At 43.0% G+C, this 19,559-nt stretch overlaps 1 protein-coding gene and 1 long non-coding RNA gene across 4 annotated transcripts in view; both read left to right on the forward strand.

Moving 5' to 3' along the window:
- Window positions 1-15,472, forward strand: part of LOC310689714 — a 172,121-nt gene extending 156,649 nt beyond the window's left edge. Inside the window, exon 2 of the long non-coding RNA XR_014517612.1 lies at window positions 14,623-15,472. This is a non-coding gene — a long non-coding RNA (uncharacterized lncRNA). The remainder of the gene's footprint in view (window positions 1-14,622) is intronic.
- Window positions 1-15,472, forward strand: part of MKX (mohawk homeobox) — a 63,720-nt gene extending 48,248 nt beyond the window's left edge. For 2 of the 3 annotated variants that reach the window (XM_083467573.1, XM_083467574.1), the window contains exons 6-7: window positions 10,687-10,720; window positions 11,964-15,472. In XM_083467573.1, coding sequence (XP_083323699.1) covers window positions 10,687-10,720; window positions 11,964-12,150 — 221 coding nt within the window. In that variant the 3' untranslated portion in view covers window positions 12,151-15,472. The remainder of the gene's footprint in view (window positions 1-10,686; window positions 10,721-11,963) is intronic. The other variant, XM_083467575.1, reaches the window with a different exon arrangement.
- Window positions 15,473-19,559: the final 4,087 nt, after the last annotated feature.

The raw sequence follows: 19,559 nt of genomic DNA on the forward strand, positions 1-19,559 counted from the left end.
AGCGATCAGTTTTGAATAATCTGTTTCTTTTTATTGGAGTACATTGGTAAGAGACAAGCAGAGAATTAGAGCAATTCCCCTTACTTTGCAGCTCTTTTATGTGTGAAGAAATTTTAAAATCACCTGGTTGTGTGCATTATAGAGAATACCTGCTTCCATATCCAGCTAATATAACTAAATCATATTTTACTGCTACAGTGTCAGCATTAAGGATGAAATATGGCTTTGAAATCTATCCTTTCCCCCTGCGATTTAAAGCAAAAAGCAACAGGTGTGTATATAGTAGTGCCTATCCTGGCTGTATTTTAGAATTTTAACTTCTTAACTCTTCTTAGTTCTCTTTTGCACTTTAAAAGTTTTCCGCTCCAGTTTTCTAAAACAATACAGGAGGAGAGAATGTGACTCTTGGCTCGACCACCAGGAGCTGGAGTTAAGAAATTGGCTGCTGTATTTCTTGATTTTCTTTGTTTTTGGGATGTTTTTATTGGTTTTACCATAAGCAGACTGAAGAATAGACAGGATATATAAATGTACAACCAGTCAGTGAAAAAAGAGTTTTTGACACCTTGTGTGCAATCGTATTTCTTCATGGTATTCTCATACAGGGCAAGTTGCAAAGTGGGTTTCCCCTAGCAAAATAAAAATAAAGAAGAATCCCATTGAAGGGATTGGACTATATGATCCATATCAAGGATGGGAAACCTGTGGTCCTGCAGGTGTTGCTGGACAGCTTCTCCCATCACCCCTGACCATTGGCCAGGCTGTCAGGGGCTAGTGGCAGCCAGAGTCCAGCAGTGTCTGGAATGCCACAGGTCAGCCATCCCTGTTCTGTCTGATGCACATGATCAAGAGGGCTTAATGCTTCCTGCCACCTTTGTGCCAGATGTGCTGCCATTACACTTGTGTGCCTCTATCACAACCAGGTACTATGCAAATCCCTAGAAAAGTTTTAAGTGCTTGGCTGAGATGGAGTGAATGCACCGGCTTGGCTTCTAATGGAGATCCACTCTGCAACTTGCTCACACTCTTAAAACAGTGTCTGCACCAATAACAATTGTACCCCACTCTGGGTCACTTCCAGCATATAAAAACAATTAAAAAACATTTAAAACTTCCCTATACAGGGTTATCTTGAGATATCTTCTAAAAGCCAGATACAGTGGACGCTTGAGTTGCGAATGTGATCTGTGTGGGAGGCACGTTCGCAACCCGCAGCGCTGTGTCTGCACACGCGTGGGTCGCGATTCAGTGCTTCTGTGCATGTGCAAGCACCAAAACCCAGAAGTAACCCGTCCCATTACTTCTGAGTTCGGCACAGTGCGCAACCCGAAAACACGCAACCTGAAGCATCTGTAACCCAAGGTATGACTGTAGCTGTTTGTTTCCTTGACATCTGATGGGAGGGCGTTCCACAGGGTGGGCACCACTACCAAGAAGGCCCTCTGCCTGGTTCCCTGCAACCTCACCTCTTGCAATGAGATAACTGCCAGAAGGCCTTCGGAGTTGGACATCAGTGTCTGGGCTGAACGATGGGGGTGGAGATGCTCCTTCAGGTACACTATTTGTCTCAGCTTCACCTAGATGGGAGGCAGCAATGCTGCTGAATGCCAGTTGCTAGAGATGAAATGGGGTGTGTGTGTCTGCTTTTGTGCTGGAATCCTGCTTAAGGGTTTCCCACAGGCATCTGGCTGCCCGCTGTGAGAACAGGATGCTGGACTAGACGAGCCATTAGCCTGAAGCAGCCAGCTCATCTTATGCTCTCACAATTCTTCTTGTGGGTTTGTCAGTGGCCTACAAGTCATAGATAATACAACCTGGCCCATAATGCCAGACGTTGCATCAGGACCAGTCCTCACTTACTTGGTTTCATTTCCTCTCGAATTCATAGAATCATAGAGTTGGAAGAGACCACAAGGGCAATCGAGTCCAACCCCCTGCCAAGCAGGAAACACCATCAGAGCACTCCTGACATATGGTTGTCAAGCCTCTGCTTAAAGACCTCCAAAGAAGGAGACTCCACCACACTCCTTGGCAGCAAATTCCACTGTTGAACAGCTCTTACTGTCAGGAAGTTCTTCCTAATGTTTAGGTGGAATCTTCTTTCTTGTAGTTTGGATCCATTGCTCCGTGTCCGCTTCTCTGGAGCAGCAGAAAACAACCTTTCTCCCTCCTCTATATGACATCCTTTTATATATTTGAACATGGCTATCATATCACCCCTTAACCTCCTCTTCTCCAAGCTAAACATGCCCAGCTCCCTTAACCGTTCCTCATAAGGCATCATTTCCAGGCCTTTGACCATTTTGGTTGCCCTCCTCTGGACACGTTCCAGTTTGTCAGTGTCCTTCTTGAACTGTGGTGCCCCACTTTGTAGTAAGACCCAAGACAACGTCTATTTTGATATGTTCCTATCTGTAATGGACTTAAAAGCACTAAATAACTTGGCTCCATCTAGTAGCGAAGCCCCTATTTATAAGTATCTGGCTTGTATATTAGCTTCTTTAGCATATAAGCTTTGACCACATTGTGAATAAGTGCAGTATCCCCATTAAAATTTGCCCAGGCTGGAAAATAATCTGAGCATGTACTTCCTGGTACCTTGAATATTGTAATGGTGCCAGGGACTGAGGGAAATGTAGTTTTTTCCTGGAGCGCCTGAGTTCTTAGCAAGTACATCAGGAACCCTCTTAATACCTGGGGTGCTGCTGAGTGCCTGGCACCTACACTAAGGACTCAAATGTCCTGGGAAATGACATATGAATGATTCACAGTGTCAAGGAGTGAGGAAAACCCCACTTATTACCAGGTAATTGGGGAGGCAGAGCAAGTTGCAGGGGCCCTGTGCTGGAGGAGGCTTCAGGGATCCATTGTGGCCCCAATGATGTCTGCAGGAACACGCCAGTGCCTGAAGTTTAGAATCAGGCTGGGGGGGGGTTCTGACGTTTCCTTATAGCTCAGTTGATTAGAGCATGGTGCTGATAACACCGAGGTCATGGGTTTGATTCCCGCAAGGGACAGCTGCATTTTCCTTTATTGCAGGGGATTGAACTAGAAGGTCCTTAAGGTCCCTTCCAACACTGCAATTCTGTAATACTTTAAGAAATAAAAGGTAAAGGGACCCCTGACCATCAGGTCCAGTCGTGGCCGACTCTGGGGTTGCGGCGCTCATCTCGCTTTATTGGCCGAGGGAGCCAGTGTACAGCTTCCGGGTCATGTGGCCAGCATGACTAAGCCGCTTCTGGTGAACCAGAGCAGCGCACGGAAACACCGTTTACCTTCCCGCCGGAGCGGTACCTATTTATCTACTTGCACTTTGACGTGCTTTCGAACTGCTAGGTTGGCAGGAGCAGGGACCGAGCAACGGGAGCTCACCCCGTCGCGGGGATTCGAACCGCCAACCTTCTGATCGTCAAGTCCTAGGCTCTGTCGTTTAACCCACAGCACCACCCATGCCCCTACTTTGAGAAATAGCCAAGTCCAATTTCAAATCGGGCAAGGTGAGTGGCCATCACTACCTCCATCATACCTGAACATTAGACTGTCCCATTACAATCCCAAATCAGGATAGATAATGTCTTTCATTATCATTCAGTATCAATTTAGGATCAAAAGGGAACCTGGGATGCCTTCTCCATGGCATGCCCTCCCCCTGTTAGTTACCAGGTTCCAAGTCCAATCGATACAAGAAAATATCACCAAGGCAACTATCTGTAAACAAACAATAAACACCCATAAAAATAGCAAAAGTACTGTAGTTTCTTTCCAAAATAGGTTTTATCTTGTTGTTTAGTCGTGTCCAACTTTTCGTGACCCCATGGACCAGAGCACACCAGGCATTCCTGTCTTCCACTGCCTCCCGCCGTTTGGTCAGACTCATGCTGGTAGCTTTGAGAACACTGTCCAACCATCTCACCCTCTGCCGTCCCCTTCTCCTTGTGGCCTAGGTTTTATCTTAAATAATTGCGAATGCAGTAGATAACGAACTGAAGGTCTTTGTCCTCTTTCTATGTTCCTCCCAATGGAAACATGCTGATGGGGACAGATACACCCCTGCTTTAAGCCGTTTATATATGTATATGATTTACTACAAAGCTTGATAACTAAGCCCTTTGGGGATGAAACGCCTGATTAGCGGAGTGACGTCTGAGCACGGAAAAAATGATACGTCACAAGTGGACTCTTTATTTACTGCATTTGCAATTATTTAAGATAAAATCTATTTTGGAAACAAACTGTTTGTTTGCAAATAGTTGCCTTGGTGATATTATCTTGTGCCTATTGCTGTAGCCATTGTATCACCAGCCTGTTTATTGTTTTATTGTAGATTCCAAGTCCAAGCATTCCCCCAAAACAGGGTGGCCTAAAACTTGAATATAACAAAAGAACGTTATTCATTCAGATGTTATTAATCTTAAACCATATTTTAGTTTTGGTAAAATTCCATGTGGACTTAGGTTTTGGAATCCATATGAGCATTTGTGACATTTCTTCTGAAACAACATGATTTTATGAACTCTGGTTCACCCAGCTTTGCCCTTTGCTGTTAACACTGTGAAACTTTATGATGCATGCAAACCTCATTTGTGCCTCTAAACTGTGGTTTGGGAGAACTGCGCATAACCTAGAAAACTACACTAAATCATAGCTGTGTGTGCTGTTGAGCCTTGCCTTGCTATTTTCTTCCTCCCACTCTTTCCTCCTTCAGGTTATCTGGAAAATCTGGGTCAACACAGTCATCTCCAAAAGTAACAAAAACCAGTTCACACGAGATTTGAAGAGAAATAGTTGAACGTGCTCATGCCAGATTTGATATGAAAATCAGAATTGCTCAGTACGCTGCCAAACATACACTCTGTGCTTTACTTTGTCTTTACTTCTGAGCTAATGTTCTCCTTCCAGTTTTTAGAAGAAACGAATGCAGGGTTGTAGAAGGCACTGCTGTTCCAAATTTGCCCTGCCACCTTCCCATCCTTGGTGGTGTGGAGCCTTTGATACTGTGTGCAAGGACAAGGTCCACATTTTGGCTCTTCTTCAGCCTTTGGCCTAATTGTAGTCATTCCAGCAAAGGAGGGCTAGGTTGGAGTGCAATTACTTGTTGAATGTTTTGAATAAAGTATAGCAGAGCGAACAATGAATGTGCACAGTCGCATGGCAGTAATTCTCCAAGGTGCAACTTGGGGGAGGCTGAGGAATATTGGAGTACCTGAGTGCTAGGAGAAGCCAGGTGACATGCCCTAAGACAAGGGGTGGTTAACCTGCGGTCCCCTCCAGCTGCGGTTGGGCTCCCAATTCCCTCCAGCCCCAGCCAGCATAGCCAGTGATCTGGCATGATGAAGGGCATGGTGGAAGGCCACCAATTAGCCACCCCTGCACATGAGCTGCTCTAGCCTGGTGTTGCTGATTTGGGGAAGATACCAAAGGGCTTGGGGGAGACCTGCCAGAGGAAACAGGCTGAGAAGTCTGTCCTTTGAGTCTGGAGAGGAACAGTTCTTGGACCAGGGAACTGAAAGGTGTGGCTCCTCTCTGAAGTGTGTGTGGGTGGGTGGGTGGGTGGGTGGGTGGGTGGGTGTTTGAGAGGGAGAGAGAGTGTCATTGAAAACTGCCTTCTGACAATCACTAAATACATGGGACCTTTTCATTTGTGATGGTGAACATGCTCAGCTTTTTGTTCCCATATAAAGTGTGCGTCTATTGTGGTTTTAACTTTCTGCATGTTTTAAATTATGCTTGTGATTTATTTATTTTTAGTGAAGGTTTTATTGTTTATCTTTTTGTAAACTGTTTCCTACAACCAAGTGGTATATATTTTTTTAAATAAATAAACAACTATAGTATTTTTATCATGTTCCAAATACTGGAGCAAGAGGTGTTATGTCCCCTGTATCCCGATCCCAGTATTGTCCTAAAGAGGTTTCTGATTCAGAGGACTCACACTTGGGGATGGGCAGCTCTCAGCACCCTCTTCTATACTGTCTTGCAGTCCCATGCAGAGCTTGTCTGAGGCCCAGGGCAGGAGTTTTATTAGAATAAAGTTATAAACTCCCACTAAAAAAAGCAGCCAATCCCTGGTGGGCCCCCCAACCCCCTGCCAGCTTAGACCTCCAAGGCCTGGGGCAACTGTACCCAGCTACTCCCACCCAGCACAGGCCTGATGTCCTGTCTTGGGGGCATGGCTCTCCCATGATCCTCAGAGTGTAAAGATGACTCCCTTATAGCTTCTCCTGCTCCACAGCCATGCAGGAACATGGGAATGCAAAACTGGCTGTGGGCCCTTTGAGAATTGTGGAGAGATCTCCAAGGGGCATAGAGCTGTTTGAAGAGCCTTCATAAGCCTTTGGATTCCTTTGAGCCACTGAGAGAAAATCTTCCATAGGGCACCTAGGAGAGCCTGGAGCTGCCCAAGGTCCTGAACTGCCAGGCTTGTAGCAGAAGGAGCTCTGGGCACTGCTTCCTGCTCACCTGTGAGCCCCAGCAGAGCAGGACAGTAGGGTTAGATTCCATATATTATACATAGCTTTAGGTGGAGCATTAGATCTGTAAGGACAGAATGGCAGACAGCAGGAAACATTGAAGGGAGTAGCAATGGAAAGTTTTGCCTGAAAACGTTGACCCTGGTGCAGCTAAAATTAGCCACAACCAATAAAAATTAAACAAGATGTTAGTCTCAGTTCAAACAAGTGCTATTGTTTTTAAAGGTACATAGTCATGGCTAACTAACTCAACTGGAGCCTTTTGATTTTCTGATGTCATTACTGACAGAAACATCAAAATAGACATATACTTGGGTCTTGCAACAACCATCTTCATATTTTTACAGTGTCCCCCATTTCAAAGGAGTTAATGTTGTTATTTCAATTAAGCAAATCCTTATTGCGCTAAAACCTGTTCCTGTTGCAGATGGTGGAGGTGGATGAGCTAAAACGGTAAAAGAACAGAAATGGGAGCCATTTTAGTGAGGAGAATCACTTCCTCCAACAGCAAACTTTGAGCGTTTTCAATAACCCAATAAAAGTATCAAAATTTTCAAGCAAAAGCAATACATTAAGTTAATAAAACAAGTTTCCAACAATAAAAACCATAGCCATAAAATGCAGTGACAGCAGTCAAGACAGAACAATGTATCATAAAGTAGAAAGCCAAAAAAGTAAACTGCCCTGAGGTGGTCAACAAGGCTCGCACAATGCAGATGTCTCAGAGTGGGGAAGTCCTCCACAAATGTGGGGCACTGCCACAGAAAAGCACCACCCTCTGATGCCCCCAGATATTTTGGGCCACAACTCTCTTCCGCCCCACCCCAACCAGCCTGGCAAAGTCTGGTTTGAAGAGTAGGGCCTTAGTGCATGAATTGTGCAGTTGCATACAGGAGCAGCTTCCTCTCTGGGCAGCAAGATGCCAAGCTGAATAGCATGCTATACATCACTTTGATTTGTGCCTGCAAAAAATTGGAATTTTGTGTGTGTGTGCGCGCGCGCATAATAATATGTATGTATGAATAATATTTTATTTGATGTTCTTTTCAAAAAGGGATCACAAATACAGAAATATTATTTAGCAACATAGTGTGTAAGATTACATATTCTTTAATAAGTTTATATTTCGCAAAAAGAGGAGCTGGAACAGAGGCAACCCAGCAAGCGATATCCTGCTTTGTTAAAAGGATGGTCCTTTTCAGAGAGAAAAAACAAGCCAAGGCACATCTGGCAAGCCTAACGTACACCAAGAAATGTATAATTTTGTGGATGAGTGACTTATTTAACACTTGCATTATTTAACTCAGCTGTGGTATAATTCAAGACAGCATTATTCCATTGTTTAAATTTTTGCAAAATTCCACTGTTTCTTTGTACACCATTAGTGTTCTTTGGAGTAGTGAGCAATGCATAAAACTCTCAAAATAAGCACTGTGCTGTGTTCCCAGGAGGCGACGTGAGTGATAAGTCTTGGATTTTGGTATTTACTGAAGGAAATATATTGGAAAGTTATCCCAAAAAAAGAGAACTTGCTTGCTTTCCCCTTCCCTTTCTGCTGTGCTTTGTATGCATAAGAGCCTCTTTGTGTACAGAGTCGCTTCCCAATCCTCTTGTGCAGCTCTCTTTGGGAGGGTCTTACACACAATATCTCAGAATAGGAGTATGTATTAAAATGGGAACTGATACATGAAGTGTTGCAGATTTTTAGCTGGGTGCCATATAAATGAGGATGCTAACAAAATTTGGAATATCCTAGATTTCAGTGGCAGATTCTGGAATCCCTCTCAGGATATTTGGACAGGCTCCAGGGCTTACTGGACTCTGAGGAGACACAGAAAAATATTATTCCCTCCATCAGGGACTTGCCGACAATAACCGAAGCAGGTTATGGCCATGATCAACCCTTGCCAAGGTTCAGTGTCTCAGCCTTGGCCTAATAAAGCTCTGCTTTTTTAGATGATTTGCAGACACCTTGGAAAACAACACAGAAGCTTTAATTTTCCAAACCCGGTAGGAATAGGAAAGGACTATCTTTAAAAATTGGGGAAGGGGGTACAAAAGAGGACACAGATTTGCATGGAATTTCACTGTGCTGGTTTGTACAAAAGGATGCAAATTTAGGAACAGTTGCTATAATGTAAATAGAAATACATTTCTCCATTGTGTGTATACATCTCCAGCATGCAGGTTGCTAGATGACTTGTGTGCCTATTCAGGGCTTGTCCGACCTAGAGCAAAATGTGGATCATCACTGGCCTGTCTCCCCATTACTTTAAGGGTGTCCACATGGCAACCTTCCCACTCTAGTATTGTCCTAGGGCTTTGCCCCTTTTCAATCATTGTAAAGTCCAAAGTGGCCAGGGTTTGGGGGGGCACATTTAATGAGGTAAAGGTCTGGAACAGCACTGGGATGAGGTCCACATTTTGCTCTGGTGTGGATAAGCCCTCTATTTGCTGTCCAGACGCTAACTGCAGGGGGTTGCCATGTGTGGAGTAAGATAAATGCCCCCTTAGTTGGCACCAGAGATGGTTTGCCTATCTTTATAAAGTACCTCTTCCCAATAGCTGGCTGTAATAGTAGTACTGTACCTTAGTATGCATCTGCAGCACTGAGAGTGAATTTTAGCATAATAAATATATGGTACTGAAAAACAGCATGTTGCAACACAGAGCTAGTATTGACCAATGACTAATTTCTGGGCACTGAACGCTACAGAGTTAGTATTGTCACATGCTGAAAAGGTCTATTAATAGGGTGAAGAACTCGGAATGGTAGGAGATTTATAATCCTCTTGGAAGCAATAGGCAGGAGGCAAATGATGGAAACAGGATGAGGCCTTTCTAACCAACCAGAAAAATAGCACTCCCCTGGTGTTAATGAAATGATGAAGTCTTGGAGACAAGCAGGGGGGGAAAACAGCCAGCAACCAGTTACTGCATAAGAGTGTCTTTCATCCTCAAGGACTCTAGGAAGTGATCACTTCCTCCATCAATGATGAATGGTGCCACCTTTGAAAATGACCTTTCTGTCTTCCGAAGAGACTGCGCTCTGAAACATGTTGGATAGTCAGAACTACAGTGCAATGAAGTCAATGAGACATGAAGGTGACCAATTCTTAGAAGCATCAGTTCATCAACTTTGTTCATAATTTGGTCTACAGCAGGCATAGGCAAATTCAGCCCTCCAGATGTTTTGGGACTACAACTCCCATCATCCCTAGCTAACAGGACCAGTGGTCAGGGATGATGGGAGTTGTAGTCCCAAAACTTCTGGAGGGCCGAGTTTGCCTGTGCCTGGTCTACAGAGTGGACGGTGTCCACTGTCCTCACTGTTAGATTTCATAGCTTTTTTTGTAATGCCTAATAAAGGTTTGGCGAAGTGAAGTCATAGCTTTCATGGTGCATACTGAATAATGATTAAGTGTTTTGCAACCACAAATGCACCCTCCAGTGGCCTTACAAAACATTTCCTGTGTTGCAATATTTAGTCTGGTCTTGCTTTTTCAACTCACTTTTATTTTATAGTTCTTTCCCCCATTGAAATGAAATAGCATGCAGCTCTTATGAATTAAAAACTGCACTTACCTTGCTTTAAAAACAGATTAACAGCCCGTTCACACAGCAGATGCTAAACACATCTAGATGACCACCTTCATTGCTGAGGTTATAAGACACAAAGAGAAACGCAACCCTTGAATAAGGCTGGTACCAATTAAAAAGATAAGTTCGCAAAGTGTACAAACCAATTTGACCTCAGGCCAGCTCTAGTGGTGTATGACTAGTTGTGCAAGAATTTGGATGCAAATTCTATTGCATCCTATTTATGCCCAAAGTTCCTGATCTAGATAATGACTCTAGATGCAGTGTGACTTACCTGGATCAAGGCAAATGTGTTTCAGCAAGAATCTTCTAATGAAAGCGAATCCCAGTGGTGGCGTTTTTTCTTCCTTCTTCTGGAGGTCCGGCATAAGAACATTAATTCTCAACAGGGATGTAGTCTTGAGGGGGGGGGGAATATTCCCTTGCTCTAGACTCAATATGAATGTTCTCCATTAAGCCATGCATTTTCAGTGTTGTGCAATTCAGAGAGTTGATGGGATACCTTGGGAGCAAAAATGTGTCTGAAACTATGGCTGCCATCTGTATGCTATCCAGTGCTGCTTTAAAAATGAATGAATGAAAATGGTGGATTGACCAGATTATTATCTCCTTTCAGAAACTCTGGAAAATGGACCTAGCAAGTGTGAAAGGTGAGTAAAAGTTACCTTTGCCAGTTGCCTATTTCAGAAGTGTACGTAAGGTGCAAGGAGTGGGGATGGGCAAACATTGCCCTGTTCACCTCAGGTATTTGGCAAGCAAGCCTGGAGGGGCTTTGCAAAACCCACAACTTATGTGCATTTGACTTACACGATTTCAACCATACCTGGCTGAAGGTGGGCTGGTGAGGGGAAGGACCGGAGGTTCCAGGCAAGGCCTGCTTGGCACACCTGGAAGTAGGGTGACTTTGGCCAGCGGCACCATGGCTCTGGGACTGGTGGGGATTGCCGTGAGATCATGCAAGAGCCAAAGGCAGCTCACTCACAGGGCACTTCCAGCAGGCCTTGCCCAGGAACAAAGGTCAAGGCCTGCCACGGAAAGAGATTTTCAGCTCTCGGCCTTTTTTCCCAGGCAAGGTCTGCTCAGTTCATGGGAGCATCCCCACAACTCCCAGAGCCACTGTGCTGCTGGCCAAAGATGCACCACTAGCAGGGTGCGCCAAGCAGGATTTTCCCCCTCACTAGCCAGCCTGTAGAAGGCAGGGTGGCTCAAAGGGTTAGTTTGGGCTGGGTGCGATTTTTTCGCTTGATCCTCAAAACCTAGCCCTCACATAAGAAGTGATTGCTCTGTAATAAAAGAGAACGTGTGCAGAAACCGATTCTTCCCCATTTGTAAGCTGAGGCATGGGAAAGGAGGGGAGTGGAAATCCCTTAACTTTGGGGGAATAAGTATCTTATTTTTCACACACACACACACACACACACACACACACACACACACACACTTATCTTAGACAGTTCATTCATCCCTGTGCATCCTGCCCTCATTGTGTGCAAAAAAGGTGCAGGAAATGAATTTGCAACTGCTGCATGAACAGGTGGTAAAGGACAGTAAGATGGGAATTTGGGGAAACTTATTGTCTGCTCCAAGGTTCGCTTTCAAGTTGTTGTTTTTATGTGGGATGTTCTTCTCAGGAGTACTGGAAATATTAATAAAATGAATCTAAGTATTGTTTAATTAATATAATATAATATTTATATAATTTTAGTGGGCTGTGTCACTGTAGTTCAGTCCATCTCTCTCTCTCTCTTTGCCTTCTGCTGTTTTATCTTGGTTAAAAAAAAGAAGAAGACTTATTTAAAAATGAAAATGCTGTAAAATGCATTGCCTCGCTTTCTAAGTACTTGACAAGAATCATCATCAGACACGGAAACATTTTTTGTTGCTTGATTCTAGTGCAGCTAACAGAAAGAGATCAAACAAAGATGAGACCTATTGGAAGGAGATCAACGCAGCGATGGCCTTAACAAACCTTGCACAAGGAAAGGACAAACTCCAGGGAACAACCAGCTGCATCATTCAGAAATCGTCACACATATCAGAAGTAAAGACTGTCAAAGTGCCACTAGTTCCACCGTTTTAAAGAGAGTTGTTGCTTTTCTTTCCAACACATGTGGACATGTATTTTTCATGCCATTGGTTTCCCCCCCCCCCCCCCCGGTAAGATCAGAATGAGAGGTCTGAAGCAAGAATTGAGAACCAGGTTCCTTTTGTAGCACGGTCAGTAAAAATAAGAATGGGAAGTTCTCGCCATGCAGGCATGCTTGAAATCAATGGCAATCTCTCAAGAGCCTGGGCGTGTTCTCGTACGATTCCCATTCGTTTCAGTGTTGCTTGTGCAAGAGACATTCCCAATGAATTCTGCACAAAGATGGCAATAAACAAGTGCTCCCTCAGGCTAAAATATTTTGATTTCTGGAATAAAATATAATAAAAGCAGTTCTATAAAGGGCATGTAAATTATGGGTGGCGAAGCCTCCCAAGTTTGTTTGTTTTTTAAGTCAAAACTATTAACTTATTTTATTGTATTAATCAAACTGCACATTAAGCGCTGCATTGCTATAACAATAAGTGCCTTGCTTTCGTACAATAAGCTAGAACGTGGGCACAGCTCAATACAACTGTGCCTCAAAAGTGTGCCAACGCCACAACGCTTAACCTTTGCATGTAATTTCTAAATGCATCCTGACCAGTTCAAAGCTGACCTCAGAAAGGGTAGACATTTCTCAAAAGCCCTGGAGCATTTGCCTTGTATGGATTAAATAAATCTCTTTGGTGAAATTGCTACATTTTACAACGGAAAAGTCCACTAGGTTAACAAGTTATGTGGGGTTTTTCTTATTCAAATGGGGGAAACGTTGCTATGCCTCTATGGGTCCCCCCCCCCTCCTGACTGCATTTGCCATATGTTACAAAATACAAAGAATAATTCCTTTCATAAGTGCAATACTGTATGTGGGGGAAGAGTCTCATCTTTTTTCAAGGAGAATCCTGATTACGTACATTAAAGCCGTTGCTTCAGTTACAGTGGTGCCTCGCAAGACGAAAATAATCCGTTCCGCGAGTCTCTTCGTCTAGCGGTTTTTTTCGTCTTGCGAAGCAACCCTATTAGCAGATTAGCGCTATTAGCGGTTTAGCGACTATTAAAGACTTAGCGGCTTAGCGGCTAAAAGGCTATTAGCGGCTTAGCGGCTTAGAAAAAGGGGGGAGTGAAAAAAATCGCAAGACTCGCAAGACGTTTTCGTCTTGCGAAGCAAGCCCATAGGGAAATTCGTCTTGCGAAGCGCATCGAAAAATGGAAAACCCATTCGTCTAGCGGGTTTTTCGTCTTGCGAGGCATTCGTCTTGCGGGGCACCACTGTACTTTGCAATGTGAATGTAAAAAGGAAAAAAAACCTCCAATAGCCACAGGTGGACAAAACCATTATAATGGAATTGCCCAGTCCTAGAGCTTTTTCTTTCATATGGACTAAAAGGGCTGCCTTTGAGTGTGTGTTTTATGTGAAGAAAAATGTACGCTGACCAGAATGGTCATTCACATTACTTATAATGCCTCTTCTCAGATTGCCTAGTCAGTACATTGACAGAGATTGGAGGTTAACAATAATAGAGAGTTCAAAGGGGATTTAAGCCTTACATAAGAACAAGCTCTGATTCTTTTATGTAGTTCAAATGTTTAACTATAAAAAGACTCATTGTGATAGTTTAAGTCGTCGTCCCAATGATGAAACCATCAGTAAATCCAGTTGGGATTCCTTCCTTTTAAGCTCTCCTTCTGACTTATTGAAACTGTTATGTAAGTAAACAAAGCAGATCACTTTTCTGGTACCAAATCAACCTATGCTTCAGTTTGTTATTTATACTGGAGCTCAATAACTTTCCACGACGGAAACTGTTATTGCCTTAATGCGTCCAAAATGTTTTTATTTTGGTACGGAATGTATCAAATGAAGAAAATCCCCATTTCAATGAAGGGGGGGAAAGAAGGCATAATGAAATCTATATATTATATAAAGCAAATCATTGGAATTAAAAACATATGGGGCACACACAACACACCAAACAATTGTGGCACTGAAGCAATTTAAAGTCAAAGTAGATGCTAAATTGGGCATTAGAAACACCATTTTAAACTCCTAAATTTGACTAAAGCAAGTATACTTTGCTCCAACCATACGAAAATATTCTAATCAGGTTTACACTCTTGAATAAGCAACAGTAAAGCCAAATATAGCTTATACTCGGGTCAGTAAAATAAAACTGGGAAAAGAGCTGATTGTCCAGAGTCCAGTTCAGGGGAAATGGAAACCTAGCTTATTTTCCTTAAACCAGTTTTAATGTAACATCTGAATAACAGTATATTTGTAAATCTAGTTAGAGATCCTAGTTTGGAAATGAGTTCTCAGTCCAGGAAAGCTGCTAATCCTGTTTTTATACTCAACCCAGTTTGGTACATTTAAAAAAATTGACCAAACCCTGTCTGAGGTGGGCAGAGTCACAGCAAAGATCATTAAGCAAAATGCCTAGAACCTGATCCACTTCATCTTCTATGCAGGTATTGGGTGAGTTCAATTTTTCCGGTGGAAAAGGCTATCCAGATGCAGAAAGAGGGATAGTTTCAGGACCTTACATGCATGGATCAGCGCAAAACACAGTGTGGAACTGGATGTCCTTGTAGATTTGCTAGTTTGCAATACAATAATGAGGGTCAGGCAATGCAGCCAGAGCAAAATAAACTACATTTAGATTTAAAATCTGAACTGAGTCTTTTTGTTTGGGTAACCTATTGGAATTTTACTCCGACCCCTTCTGCTTCTAATAAGACCCAGTGAACTTCTAATAAGGCCCATTCCTTCTTTACTTGACATATATGGCAAACTCCCGTATAGTGAGGAAGATCAAAACCCTTGGTGAAGCTGACTTTCAGGTATGCAACGCGTTGCTCAAGCATAGCCAGTTCCAATTGCACTAATATAATCTAGATAGCAGATATCAAACCTCGATGTAACATGTAGAACGCATCTTGATGTAACATAGCATTTTGTGGTTGTTGTTGTTTTAAAGTGTACAATTAAAATGATTTGATATGAAAAAATATTTTGTACATAAATATATATATTTTTACTTTTTTAAAATTGCTATTTTGCATTGACATAAAAAGCAGGAAATATATGTTACGACTGTATGAACAGTTGAAGAATACTTTTGGTTGACTTGCATCTTCGTGCAAAAGAGGTCTCCCCCCACAACAGTGACTTTCAGACCTGATCAACTAGACTTTGTCATAACAATGTGAGTTTTTAAAGAAAACAGAGTAAACACTTCACTCTAGTTCATACTATTATAAGTTATTCTGTTATTAACTATTTTGTGACAATAAACTGTCTTGCCAAACTTTTCTGTAAGACATATTCTCTCTGCTTTTTATTTGGGTGATTGGCCACAAAACGGAAGTACTAACAGCACAAAACTAACCATGCTTACTCAGAACGACATCGGACTGAAAAGAACGAAAGCCACAGGACTTGCTAGTATTAAAGATTCTGTGTGCAAGTGTGTATAAGTTGTTTTTTAAGGGGCACCTATGAAAAATCAGGTACTCTGAGAGGTGCAATGTTTCTCCAGAGTGCATGGAGCATCTTGGATTGTGTATTGCAGCCACTTGGGGGTAGCAAATATTTTTGGTCCATCCTTTTGGTGTCAGGGCCAGGCTGGAACTGTGAGCAGACCTGGAAAGCGTGATTTTCAGCCATGAGTCCCTGAGGTCAGGGATCTAACCTGTTGGAGCTGAGCTTTGAGATGGGCTCTAGAGCCCAAACACCACAGACAGAAGGAGTGTTGTGGGACAGCCTGCAAATGCAGGTTTCTAACCACAGATTTTGTTCCCCAGGTCTATTTAGTATCAAGCCTAGATCCCACCAGAGCCCAAATCAAAAATGTGCCTGTTTCAGGGCAACGTCCTCCCTGGAGCCCTCCTCAATGCCAGTTTCCTTTTGCAACTGTACCTCAGAGAGGGGATCACAGGGTGAGGTTGCTGCAGGCACCATGATGGGGCTTCTTTTAGGCTATGAATGTTATTGTAAGCATGCATAGCAGTATCTAGGGCTGCCAGAAAATATGGAAAATGTGACTCCCAAGGTACTTTGATATTACTGCAAGTCATCCATTATGGTTCAACCTGGCATGGGGAGGGGGCAGTGCACATGGATTCTGGGAACAATGAATACTGCATTTCACATAATATATTGTGGCCCCAAATGATATGTCTAAAGGGGGGTCCACTGCAACATCCACCAGGAGCTGTCTTTGTCACATTGTCTAGGTTTGGGAAATGGAAGAAACCAACAGGGGCAGAGTGAGGTTGATCAGTACTGACTGAATCTAATTTTGGGCCTAGGTAATGTTGCCCAATATTTAGAGCGTTCTTCAACATGGGTTTGTAGAAGTTGGATCCCATCTCCTATTTTCTACAACCAGCTTAGCCAATGGTCAGGGATTATGGGAGCTGTAGCTTAACATTGGAGCCCAAGACTGAAGAACCTTGATCTAGAGCAGGGTCCCCCAAACTTGGGTCTCCAGCTGTTTTTGGACTACATCATCCCTAGCTAGCAGGACCAGTGGTCAGGGATGGTGGGGGTTTTAGTTGAAAAACAGCTGGAGACCCAAATTTGGGAAACACTGATCTAGAGGAAGTTCAGCAACAAAATTAGGACCTCCCAAATTATTTATGGTGTAGAATTGGGGGATCCACACATTACTCATCAGAAGGAACTGCTCTTTGTCAAAGTAAGGGCAGGAGATCAGGTGCCTAGCATTTATATGAAGCCTGGACAATCTAGTGGATTCATAATGCACTGCAAATGGACAGGCTGATGTTATTCACACGAATTCCCTTCTGTGCCAAGAGTATGCAACCACACACTCCTGAAGCCCATTAGCTGTAAACACTTGCGACTGCCAGTTGATTTCCACACATAACAAACATTCAATTAGACCCTCGAGTTTCAAACTTAAGAGACACTTGTCCTTGTTTTTTGTTACATTTTTACTTTAATTTAGTCTTCTTGTTGCTGCATAGTTTCTTGAAACACAGATTTAAAAGTTTTCTTAAAAACGCAAGAAGCATGCTCAGTGGTGAGCCAACAACTAACAGAGTTTCAGTTATTTATGATGTAGAAAACCAAGCATCATTAAAATTGCTGGTCTTTGTTTCAACATATGTAACCGTTTTAATAAAATAAGTAACTTGGTTTTATTTATAATAAAAATAAAAAACAAGCTTGCCATTTTGGAAATAAATGATCATTCCTTGGGCCATAGATTTCATATGCATGTTCTGTTCGCATTAAGTTGTTGCTCAATATCTCAGGGCTACAATCCAAAAGAGTGTTAAGCACGCTTGAACCCATTGATGTCAATAGGTTTAACTTGGTACTGGACTCTTGCCCAGGAGTTTATGTGGAATGTGATACAGAAATTGTTCTAGGAGTAGGAGGCAGCGGCTCGCTGCAGAGATCTGGCACATGGTAGCTGATTGTATCGTCGTGATAACAGATGCACAGCAAGATCACATCTAATTTGTGCTCAAGTATTTAAAAGACAGGGAATAGTCTGTATTATGATATAGCAATTCTGTGCCAGGTCCTTTGGCTGCTTAAAAGGATCATAAGCACATATGCTTTGTATTCCGACCTTCGAGTTTAATGTCTTTGGTTCTGGCTCGATAACGCACTGTTTGCCTTCAGAAGTTCACTGTCAGTTCAGTTTCATCACCGGGTGTTTTAAAAAGCTGCCAACGAACAGTGCTGATCAGCCCCAGAGCTACCACCGCACCTGCTACACCAAACATACCCTAAAGGGGAAACATTTTCCAGAAGCCTTTTGTTGCAGGAAACAAAATGCAGTTTTGAAACATGGGCCTACAATGCGTTCCTGACCTTTCCTGGCTCTCACAGAGGGAATCAGAAAATTGCAGAGTTGGAAGGGCTCTTGAGTCACCTAGTCCAGCGTCCTGCAATTCAGGAATCTGACCTAAAGCATCCATGACAGATGGCCATCCAACCTCTGCTTAAAAACCTCCAGGGCAGAAGAGTCCACCACCATCTGAGGGAGTCCATTCTACTGTCAGACAGCTCTTAGTGTTGGACATTGCTGGGTTTGGGGGGCAGTTTTGATAGGTAGGGGTATGTGGAGGTGTGAGTTGAAATATTCAGATACTATGGAGTGCCTTGCCAGTCTGTGATGCTTCAGGTTTGAGTCAGCCCTCCATAAATCAACGTCTGCAATTTAAGGGTGAGCATCATTGACGGTCACCTAGAAAAACTAAATGTAAACTGAATATTTGGCTTTCCCCAGACATCAGTGATTGTGAGACCGACCCTAAAATAAATAATAAAAACCAACCCTTGGGCACATTGCTAAACGCTTCCTGTTCCAGAAGAGAGCAGAAAGAGGACCACGATGAAAATACGCATTAAGAGGAAAAATTGACTAAAAGAGAAAAGAGGCCATGGACACGTAAAGCTGTAGATTCGCCGCCGCCCCCCTCCCCTTCCCCACCCTCAGTCTCCCCCTCCCCAAACTCTCTTAAAGCAACTGTTATGTCAGCTTGGCTTATTGGCAGTGAATGTGGTTGTTGGCAGTGGATGTTAGGTCTGGCTCAAGACAACTATAACTCACGCACCTGACTTTTTAAGCAGCTGAGGTCTGGTTTCTTAATGGATGTTCTCTTTTATTTGTCTTGTTGGTTCCTTCTTCAGATATTTTTACTTTCCTGTTCAGACTTTTTCTGGACATGATCCCTCCACCCCACTTTATTCCTCCCCCTCCCTTTCCTGGAGAGAATATTACAATACGCTGGTTCTTTACACCAGATGATATTCTGCTCACTTTTATCACAGAACGATTAAAAGTGTTTCTTGCTGGCTGATTGTCTTTTGCCCTCTCGGAGCAAAGGTAGGCACCATGTTTTAACAGATGTTCAAGATAAAACATCCTCCTTTTGCCCCAGCACACACTCTGAATTATCAGGTCTGCAAGTTTTCAGTGTGTGGATAAACTGACCCAAACTGGCTACAGACAGTGGTTTGAGCTGAAGTTGCTTCCCTCCATGTTAACCATGGCAGGTTACAGCTACAGTATTTTTAAAAAAAGAATAAGCTGAAGGAGAAAATATACACATCTAACTGTGTCTATATTTTTAAAAAGCTACACAGCCCATATGTCAGTGCAGAAGCAAAACTAAACACTGAAGCAGAAGATGAACTGCTGATATGCTTGTCTATAAAGCAAACTGCAAACACAGAATCACACTACTGTGACTACTATTAAAATGTGCATCTGTCTTCACTCTCATTGTGATATACCGCCCTGTTACTTCTCTGGGAGTGCAGGGTTTTGTTTTGTTTTTTTACCTCAGTAAAGGCCACTTCCTTTTTCACTGTCATTACCTCACAGGAACAGAGACAGATGTAGCAGGTGACAGTGTTTATT

This window comes from Podarcis liolepis (assembly GCF_965112155.1).
Source record: "Podarcis liolepis genome assembly, chromosome: 12".
NCBI lineage: Eukaryota > Metazoa > Chordata > Lepidosauria > Squamata > Lacertidae > Podarcis > Podarcis liolepis.